This window comes from Lactuca serriola, chromosome 6 (genome assembly GCF_051521515.1).
Source record: "Lactuca serriola cultivar US96UC23 chromosome 6, Lser_US96UC23_V15, whole genome shotgun sequence".
Lineage (NCBI taxonomy): Eukaryota > Viridiplantae > Streptophyta > Magnoliopsida > Asterales > Asteraceae > Lactuca > Lactuca serriola.
The window spans coordinates 59,664,575-59,675,829 of record NC_136413.1 but is presented as its reverse complement, the minus strand read 5'-3'; the positions used below and the strand labels follow the sequence as shown (position 1 = coordinate 59,675,829).

The 11,255-nt window shown below is 38.5% G+C and overlaps 1 protein-coding gene across 1 annotated transcript; it reads right to left on the bottom strand.

Moving 5' to 3' along the window:
* Positions 1-6,075: 6,075 nt before the first annotated feature.
* LOC145059813 (receptor-like protein EIX1) lies at positions 6,076-8,892 on the bottom strand. Its single transcript, XM_079007594.1, has one exon. It carries the CDS (start codon positions 8,890-8,892, stop codon positions 6,076-6,078), a length of 2,817 nt encoding a protein of 938 aa, XP_078863720.1.
* Between the last annotated feature and the right edge of the window lie 2,363 nt (positions 8,893-11,255).

Genomic DNA, 11,255 nt, shown 5'->3' with positions numbered 1-11,255 from the left:
GTAGCATTCGGACATTGAGTATACATAATCAAGCATATACTACTCAGGCTATCATCCTGACTAATCTGTACTAGCATGCAGTTCTCAAAAAGTTGAAACACATAACAGGAATATAAGGCATCATTCCTAGATCCTTAGTCCTAATCTAGCATGATGTTCTAATAAAGTTGATAATCATAACATAGCATAAACCTGTATGGATAATTTGGGAGTACTTACTTGAGCTCGACTGATTGCATTCACCACACCCTTTTGTCTTTTCAAAGTTCTTTTCTTACTAAAAAAATTCTTTTCCCTTTTTCTAAAACTCTTTTGTTTTGCAAAAAATGATTTTCTTTTGAAACTTTCTATACCAATTCCTTAGTTTGAGTTCATACACGCCCGAAAGTGTGCCCGAATCCTTTAAACCAAGGCTCTGATACCAACTTGTAACATCCCAAAAATACAAGCCAAAAATTTCGTTTTTAAAATCATTTAACAAACATAATATTGTCACCATAAAATAAAATCATCAAACATGTATCTCAAAATCTCATAAAATCTGTCAACATATAACAGTCTCATATAAAATATCAGAGTAAGCTCCCAGGCTAATAAACTGTGGTGTGTGCCATGCCATCAACTCGAGCCCTCTCCTTTGCTAGCTGAAGTACCTGAAACCAAAACTGAAACTGTAAACATGAAACTTAGTGAGCTCCCCAAACTACCACATACCATACAAGCACGTATAACAAATAACATAACTCTGGGACTACTCCCAGCTGCATCGAGACGAATCCCGACATCGGCTTACCCGGCATCGGACTCCTGTTCGGCATCGGGCTCACCCCGACATTGGGCTTACCTCGACTCATACACAACATAACATATATCATAAACACATAACATAATCACATAATCTGCATCGGGCTTGCCCGACATCGGACCGAAGCCCGGAACATATAACATACAACATAATCACATAATCTGCATCGTGCTTGCCCCGGAACACATAATACATAGTATAATATCTAACATACATCGGGCTTGCCCCGACATCGGGCTTACTCCGAAACACATAACACATAACATGTAACTAACATACATTGGGCTTGCCCCGACATCGGAATGAAGCCCGAAACACTTAACTCATATCATATAACATGCATGAATCACAAAGACATCACGCATACTTAACTACTTTTCTGGACAGCCCCGACATCGGACCGAAGTTCGGAAACATATAAAATGCATCGGGCTAAACCCCGACATACTCTACTACTTAAACAAGCCGACATTGGTGCCTTAGACCCGTTCCTACTGAAGGAAAACTCACCTCACACTGTTGAAGTCCTGCTGACAAAACCCTAGCTGATGGATGACAGATTCTTGAATCTATCAACATCAAAATAACACCCAATTAATAATAGAGTTCCATCACATATACTCATAAGTCCATGCTTGGGGTAAAAGACTGCTTTATCCCAATCTTAGCTTGATCCAATCCCAAGGCCCAATCCAAAGGCCTAACAATCAACTATGAGTCAAAGCCAACATATGGCCCAATTTTCCAAATTGGGCCCAAACATATACATGGTCATAATTAAAGGCCCAACTACTTTTTCCAGTCCCAACATTTGATATTTCTAATGGCCCAATATCATATAACCATTAAGGCCCAAACTATAGCCCATCTATGGCCCAATTTTCCAAATCGGGCCTACACCCTCATATGGGCCTTACCCTAAAGCCCATCTAAATATTCCAGTCCAATGATTGATCTTGGATGGCTCATTATAAGCTCAAACACAAAAGCCTAATAGAAAGGCCCAACATAAGGCCAAGTGAAATTAGGGTTTCCACTCAAATAATCTTTAAGCCTATTAGGGTTTTGCTAGGTCCATTAGGGTTTTGCTAGTGGGGTACCACCCACTACCACCTCGGGTAGTGGTGGTCAATGGCGGCTCACGGCGCCCACCTTACGGTGGTGGTTATGGTTCTTTTCATTACTCATTTGCTAATTACAATTACAATCTTTTAATCCACAAATAAACACACGCACTAACTACTCTAACACACACACACAACCACCCTAGTGGTGGCCGACGGTGGCTCGTGGTGGAAGCCACCACCTCACGGTGGTGGCGGTTGCTTTCTTGATCTATCCGGCCAATAAACCCAATCATACATCACTGAAATAATACACACCCACTACTATGCTCGGAATAGCAACACAACCACCACCTGGCGGCGTACATGGCGGCGGCAGAACCCTGGAAAGGCGGCAGGTTGCGTCGTCAGCCACCACCACACTGTGGTGGCGATGCTTTCTTTTGGTTTGCTGCTCTAAAAAACGTCAACATACGCTAGTTCGCACTGGAAATACATCTAAACACCATCACCCTTGCGGTGACACGTGGTAGTCGGAGCGGCTGCAACATCGCACCTCAATTGCTTGGAGTGGCGGCGACTATAATGCCTGTTGGGAAGATGATGGCGAAGGGAGGTCGGAGAAACGGAGGCTGCAACGTCGCACCTCAATTGCTTGGAGTGGCGGTAGTCGAGTTTGTCATCGTCGGCAATGGAGGCGGCGGCTGGAACAGGGCTTATATGGTGATGGTGGCGACCAGATGTGAAGAAAGGGGTGGCGCCAATGGGAGATGAGGTTACGACTGCTATCATACTAGGGTTAGGGTTGAGGGTAATATTATATACCCGACACCCCTTGAATCTTTCTTCCATAATGCCACCTTTGGCCCCTCCCCTCCCATTTTCTTTCAAAGTTGGTCCTAATTTTAACCTTTCAGCCCTTGACATTAAAATCCTTTACAAATTAAATCCAATATTTATCCTTTTTCCCTTGATTCCATAATTCTCTTTCATAATAAGTCCTAATAATTACCAAACATACCCTCGCTTCTAAGATTCTTCTCAATCAACTCCGTAATTTACTAAACACTCCTCAACTGTCAAAATTCTTCACAATTCAGTCCGGGAATTACATCTATTAATTAATTTATTTGTTTATTGATTAAATGGGGTGTTACATCTTAGCCCATAAAGTCGACAACTTGGTGGCTTTGCATGCCCTAAATAGGCCCAAACTCAAAATATAACATTCCACTTCCATAAAAATGGTCATTACTCATGCATGGTTGGATTAAAGCTTCAAAGGTGGCAACTTTATGACTCTAGGACCCAAAGAACACCAAGAGTAGCAACTCTAAGCTTCAGAAACGAAAATAATCCACAAGAGCTCATCTATGGGACCAAAAAGGGTCCAAAAGCTAAAACATGGAGATCTAAGCTTCTAAAGATCAAGATCAATACTTTATATATTGCACAAGCTAGAAATGGAGCAAATAATTCGGATCTACAAGCTTCTCCTTGAACCACCACCTTGCTCCAATCTTCTCTTCCTTGAAAAAGAGACAAAACACACCAAAATGCACTCAAAAGACCTTCCAAGCTCAAGAACACTCAACAATGGGGTTAGGGTTTCATGGAGGCTGTTAAGGGACAAAAGGGACGCTGATAAAGAAGATCCGTAGGGCATAATGTTCTTTAAATGGTGCTCAAAACCTAAATATTAGGGTTTTGGGATCTAGACACGTACGCTGCGCGTACTCCTTTGTACGCAGCGTGTACGTGAATGGCACTCGCAATCAGTCCACATCAGTACGCCCAACGTACATAGGGTGGTACGCCCCGTGTACTGCACACCTTAAGCCCAAAATGAAAAAGTCCAAGGCTTGACTCTTAATAATTAAATAACGAATATTAAATAAATACCTTAGAAAATATCGAACGTTACACTATGGCCTATTTCGTCTATCCCATAATGGGCCTAACCATATTCAGTCCATCTATAATAACGGGCCCCATGGCCCAAAAGGCCCAAACCATGACACACAAGGCCCACAACAGAAAACTAAGCCCACCTATTATAAACAGGTCAAGGCCCAAAACTAGTTAAGGCCCAAAAGTCCAAAACATGTCCAAGAGCCCACTGGGCGTACGCGCAACGTACATTCTCAGTACGCTTAGCGTACTTGATCTTCAGGCAGTACATGCATCATACATCTTAGTACGCCCAACATACTAATTTGGGCATATTTAGCCATTAAGTGCTTATTACATCCAACCACTTCGTCAACTTCCATGTCTTGGTCATTTAAGGGGTCCTAGGGCATAAAGTTGGCAACTTTATGCCTTTACATGCCTTATGGGAGCCCAACATCCCGTTTTGTCCATTAAGACTCACTTTAAGGACCTAAGCCCATGCATGGTGCCATAACAACCATCAAGATAGCATTTTTATGCTTCTAACATGCCAAAGGGACTAAGATTTAGCATTTCTAACCTTTGGAGTTGCCCAAACTCACAAAAGAGGATCCATTGGCCAAAAATGAACTCATAACCAAACCCTAACTCAAACTAGCAAAAGGATCAACAAGGTATGAACTTTTTACCTCCAAAAGCTTCTCAAGATGATGTAGATTCAGGATCTTGAAGCTCAACCACGTCCAAGGCTTGCTCACAACTTCTTCTTGGAAACACACCAAAAACGGCTACTAATGTGACTTTAAGCTCAAAGATCACCTCTAATGGCAAATAGGGTTTTTAGGGACGTTTAAATGCAGTGGAGGCTGTTAAGAATGAGGTCCAAAGGTCATAAATGAGCTTAAATAGGGCTCAAAAACGAGAATTAGGGTTTCAACTTTTTGTCCATGTACGCCCCGCTTACATGCTCGCAGCTGCCCGATCAATGCGCCTATATACGCTAAGCTTACATACACGTACGCCCAGCGTATTAAGGGTCTTCTTTGCCAATTTAATTTATATCAAGTACTTAAAAAATTACCTGGATTCGAATGTTACATGATATAAATTATTGTTATTGTTATTATTACTACTAAAGAGTAGCAATACCATTTCACAGTCTTGATTTTTATTATTATATTTTTTTTCTCTTAATTCCTGAAATTCACTCTTACATTGATGTGCTCTAAAAAACTTTATAAAAGAGTTTGTTAAGCCCAAGTAACATCTTTTATAGCTCATAAAAATGTATTACAACCTTCTAAATCATTTTATCTAAAAGCTTAAGGTTGTTAATAATTTCTTTAGGAGTAAACTGAAATAATGGTCATGTGATTTGCTCCTTGTCCAATGTAAAATAACTATACATATCTTCTTTTCTTAAGGGATCGTCTTTTTGGATTTCACATACAAAGATTCAACAAAGACTATATCCAAGTCTTCTACTAGGTTTGGATGTATGATGACATTGGATTTACAACAAGCAAAATGATTAGTCCTCATTTCATCAATTTACAATATTGCCATTCTAACCATCTTTTGACTTTTTGACTTGTTAGGTGACGGACCCATGTCTTGCATATTCACATGTTAAGAACAATTTTGACAATGCTGCAATGGTAGTACAAAAGTTTATCAATGACAAAGCATCTTAATTAGATTTAAAATATTTACTTTATATAAAATTTATAGGTACCGTAGGAAAATCCATGTCACAGTACAGGAGAAACAAAAATTTACCAATCTAAATACCATGACTTTAACAAGGGTCGGCAAAACTAAGAGTAATAATTTTCTAATAAATGTTAAAGAGTTATTTACATTTTCAGTCCTTGAATATACCTGATTTTTTCTAATTTTGGCCCCAAAAGGTTTTCTGCAATAATTTTGGTCCTTATTTGAGGTTTTTGTAATGTGTTTTTTTGTCCTTGTTCCAACTAAAATGACTTTTCTTTGTTCAGAGTATAACTGATAAGAATACTAGGCAATAAATGGAAACGTGGAGGATAATGAGAGAGGATGAATTTCTATTGAATCAATTGTAAAAACCAAAAAACTTCAAGAAGTCTTCCCGTCCAAGCCACTAGGCTGATTAATTACTAAATAATAGTTTTCCAAACCGGTTTTTGTACAAATATAATTTTCAAACAACACGGGGAAATTGGCCACCCATGTGTTAGTCGCAACTTTATTGTTATTCGGGATTTAAAAACCACAGCCAAATTACATTCTATACCGAGAAATAAGAAGTTAAAATAGAAATTAGATAACAAACTACGTATGTCTAGCCATCTTCAAGCTTGCAATGAACACATAAACCCAATCTTTGAAGCTATCATAAAACTGAAAAAATGCATGTCTCCCACGACGGTTGAGAAGTAAAGCCCCACATGCCATCCAAAATCCAGTGGCAAAACCCATGCCCCCACCAATATAAAACCATCCCATGAGTTCGAGTTCATCATCTGTGTCTTCCCCATCACCATCATTTTTACCAATCTCCGATGTTGCTACTGGTTCTTCATCTCCAGGACACTTTTTGGTAATGGGAGGTCCACATAGTCCTTTGTTTCCAACATATCTTGAAGGTTGAAAGGACTGGAGCTGAGTGTTTGTTGGGATTCTCCCTGACAAGTTATTAAATGACAAGTCTAGGTAATTCAGTAAACTCATCTGAGACATGCTTGATGGTATCTGCCCTGAGAAATTGTTTCTGGATAAATCCAAAGTCAAAAGCTTTTTCATCTCACCAATTTTCTGTGGGATCTCTCCGGATAGAGCGTTCTTTGACAGATTCAGGGAAACCAAGTCAGAAAGATTGGTAATTTGATATGGGATTTGTCCTGTTAAATTGTTGCTTGACAGGTCAATGGCCTTCAACAATTTCAGAGTGCTAAAGAATTCACGTTCAACTCCTTGCCACTCGATCAGTGCATGGTCGACATATATCCCCGCTCTAGTTGCATAACCTCTTATTCTTTCATAAAACAATACATCTTGTGAGAATCCTCCTTGTTGAACCATGTTTGTAAGATTACTCAAACATGAAGGGATGGTTCCATGGAGACTGTTCATTGACAGGTCTAGAATTTGAAGATTAGGTAACTGACATAACTGTAAAGGGATGGTTCCAAAGAATTTGTTTGATCTTAGGATAAGAACATTCAACCCTGATAAGTTTTCCCCAATCCAGACAGGCACGTTATCAGAAAACTTGTTGGCCCCCAAATCCAACGAGATTAAACTCGTGCAATTTTTTAAAGAGAAAGGCAATTCTCCAGAGAAGTTGTTATCGTATAAATACAACACCTGGAGTTCTATCATAGATCCAATAGAGGGAGGAAGCCTACCAAAGAAATTGTTGTGCCCCAGATTAAGAACTGTTAGGGAATCGAAATTCCACAAACAGTCCGGGAGTTGTCCACTTAATGAGTTATGAGAGAGGTCAAGAAATAATAAGAATCCATAAACAGCTTGGCATATGAAAGAGATTCCTCCAGAGAATTTGTTTCTGGAAAGATTTATTGATTCCATTTCGAAAGAGAATTTCGGTATTGGACCATAAAAGCTGTTGGAACTCAAATCTATCACTGAATATGCGTCAAAGATTAAAAATAAATCTGGCACTTTCCCACTAATATTGTTGGAAGAGAGATTCAGATATGTTAAAGGATAAGGCCACACGTCCCAAAACTCCAAAGGAATTGTGTCTGAAATTCCAGTGTTAGAAAGATCAAGATGGTAAAGATTTTTGAATGTGTGAATCCATTTGGGGAAGCGAGGCCCTAGCAGCTTGCAAGAGCTCAGATCAAGATATTTAACATAAGAGATGTTTGACAAGTGATATGTGGAAGGCACTGTAAGATTATTGAAAGAAACGTCAAGCTTTGCAAGGCTGGGTAGTTCCCACAGTTTCTCATTTATACTTCCATTTAACTGATTATGAGATATGTCCAACCGTGCTAAGGATGAAAAGTTTTGGATGTCACCAGACAATGACCCTGTCAATTGGCTTCCTGAAGCATCCAAGGATTGTAATGAAAGGGATGTGTATCCAGACAGGTTGTTGAGAAAATCAGAAAATTTGACAACAGCAGAGTTGTAAGAGAAGTATAAAGTTTCCAGAGTACAGAGGTTACCAAGATATTTGGGTATCCCATCTAACATGTTTCCAGAGAGATCAAGATGAACAAGGCTATTGCTGGTAAATGGGAGCAACCAACGATACATGGATGAGGTCAGATTGTTGTTTCCAAGTCGAAGTTCAACAATAGAGGAAGAAGAGTTGAGAATTAATGAAGAATATGGATACATGACCTGTGATAGCTCACATCCATCTAAAGATAAATATGAGAGTTTCGGGAGGCTCAGAATAACATCTACCCAGTGATTTTGTTTGGCTAGGGAAATCCCATCCAATGCGAGGTACTGCAAATGAGAGAGATGAGACACCCACTCTATGTTTTCAACTCTACATCCTCCATCAGGTCCAAGGGAAAGATGCTGCAAGTTGGTGAGGTTTCCAAACTCTTGAGGAATGGTTCCATAAAGAGAGTTATAGAAAAGGTCAACGTAGGTTAATCGAGTCAAAGAACCAATGAAGGTGGGAAAGGTTCCACTAAGATTATTGGAGCCAAGGTCGAGGTAACTTAATTTGGTCAAGGAACCAATGGACCTGGGAATGGTTCCATTAAGATTATTGAAGCCGAGGTTAAGGTAACTTAATCTAGTCAAGGAACCAATGGACCTGGGAATGGTTCCATGAAGAGAATTTCTGGAAAGATCAAGATGATTCAAGTAGGTTAAGTTAAGAAATGAATGGCTTAACTTACCTTCAAGAGAATAGTCACTGACATCAAGCCCTATGACATGACCTGTTTGGTTGTCGCATGTGACTCCACCCCATGCACAGCAATCAATTTCAGCTGTCCATGTATAGAAACAACCAAAGGGGCAATCAAGGGGAGCTTTGAAAAGATGGAGAGCGCGTCTCTCCTTATCCAAACACTTTTTCATATTTCTATCATCTCCTTCCAATTGGCTGGCAGTTAGCAACAGAAGTGAGAAAATTATAAAAACACAAGGATTCATATTGTAGATGAAGATATTGGCGATTTTGGTTTGTATTGATACCTATATGAAGTTGAACTGCCCTCATGAGTGAGTGAGGATTTATATAATCTCGGGCTGTGAAGATAATCATTCTAAGTGGGTGGTTCAAATTGGTCTCTGCTTTTGTGGGGGTGGGACATACAATATGCAATTTCCATGAAAGATCGAAGCATTGAAATCAACCGACCCAAATTAGACGTTCAAAGACTTAGTCTTGTAAATTTGTATTTATTATCTATATCTTTTCCAAAATATTTTTTGGGCATCAAGTAATGTGATATAAATCCCAAAAAACACAATAACGAAATCAAATATGGTATCAGAGCCATGACTGGTTTCAATTGTATTGATGCTTGATATGTTTGAAAAATTCGATTTTTTGGTTTCTGGAGGCTGAACTCGCCGAGTCCAGGTTTGACTCGACGAGTCAAGTCGTCAGATGGAGGTTTTCTCGGGTTTTCTTGCTGTTTTTGCATTGGGATAGTTACCTTATCATGTTAGATCAATATTAATCCGATTATATGATATATTTGACTATATTTTTGATCTAAATGAAGATATTTATCAATTAATAAGATAATTGTTTCCTTATAAGATAATTGATTAATTATTTTGAGTAAATTGATAAATTGTTTTGCAAGAAATCAATAAACAAATCAAATATGGATAATTATGTAATTAAATGTTAGTTTGCATTATTTGTTATTTGATCCTTGTTGTTATGAAAAGTTTAATATTTTGCCCTTTAGGTTTTATAGTTTAAATTTGAACCCAAAAGTTTTGATGTTTTGAAATTTAAATAGTTAAAACCCTAATGTTTTGAAAAAGGTTTCAAAACTTGCCCTCAAGTTTTGGAATTTAAATTTTGATTAAATAGTTTAATTTTGATGTATATTTAAATTCTAAACCCTAATGTTTTGAAAAAAGGTTTCAAAATTTGCCCTCAAGTTTTGGAATTTAAAAGTTGATTAAAAGTTAATTAGGAATGTTAAATTCTAAAACCCTAGTTTTGAAAAGTTCAAATACACCCTTATGGTTTTATTAATTAATTAAGGTGTGTAATTAAAAGAGATTTAATAAATCCATAAAAGTTTAGGTTAACCAATTAATTAAATTAAAAGTGTAATTGTTAAAGTTAACCACATAGTATTTTAAAAGTTATAAAATCCACCCTATACTATATATAACATTAAAAGTCTAACATTATATATATGTATAACTAAAAGTCAGTCTTACCGTTAGTAGGCCTCATTCACGAAGCTGGTCTATAAGGGGTGTTTAAGGAAATTGCCTATAAAATGGCGATTGAATGGGTATCCACTCTTACCCACCGCACTCTTGACTAGTGGAGGGTCGTTAGCCGAACGGGTAGGATAGGACGAAACCTTCCATTATAAGTATAATGAAGTATATAAGTAACTAAATGTTTTTCAAATTCCCAATCTTAGTTACTTAGACAAAAGTGAATAGATGCAATTCCATGAAATTACACTTTGTGCCCTTGTGAAGACGTTAGTGGAGCGTGTGTGGTTTACCGTCACACTAAATGGTTCTAAGCAAAGGTAGCAAAGGGTGACTCAATGTTTGTCATAGTTCGGTGGAGCGTGTGTGGTTTACCGGCACATCGAATAGGTGATTGTAACATGTGAGAGCACCATGTAGTTTGCATGGTTATTCACACCCGCTTTGTGATCCTCGGCATCCCACTCACAAACTAGAGGGGCATATCGAGATTTAAACATGCCGTTGAAATGTTCAATGAATCTCAAAGGATCTAGGAGTTTTCATAGATTTAAAACTTAAATTAATTTTTCATTTTTCATGGTGGAAATTAGTGAATCGTCATTCACTTACCTTCAAATGTTCTTCAATTTGGGTTACGGCATCCCTCTCCCGAGTTGTAGAATATTGTGTTGGGTCCTAGCCTTGGAATTTCATTTGGGTAATTTACCAAGGACTCAATCAATCAACTAACTTGAATTCGTTTCTCCCGTTTTGTAGATGTCAAAGTTCGACAACTATGGTCTTCCCAAATCTTGTGGAACAAGCATTCCACATGAAGATGATATTCCACGATTCGATCGAGGAACTAGAAATCATGCTTCACTTCATCCTCCTCCTCCAATTGTTCTCCCTAACCCACAAGATCGTAAAAATTGAAAGGTTCAATATCACTCAAGCCCTTTTGGCAAGTAAACATAAAGAAGGAAAGTCGGAGTGTGCACACGTCCTAGGGATGAAGTCACACATTGATAGACTAAGAATGATAGGATCCGTTGTCGGTGAGGAGATGGCTGTTGATTGGGTTCTTCAGTCACTTCCCAACTCATATAGTGAGTTCG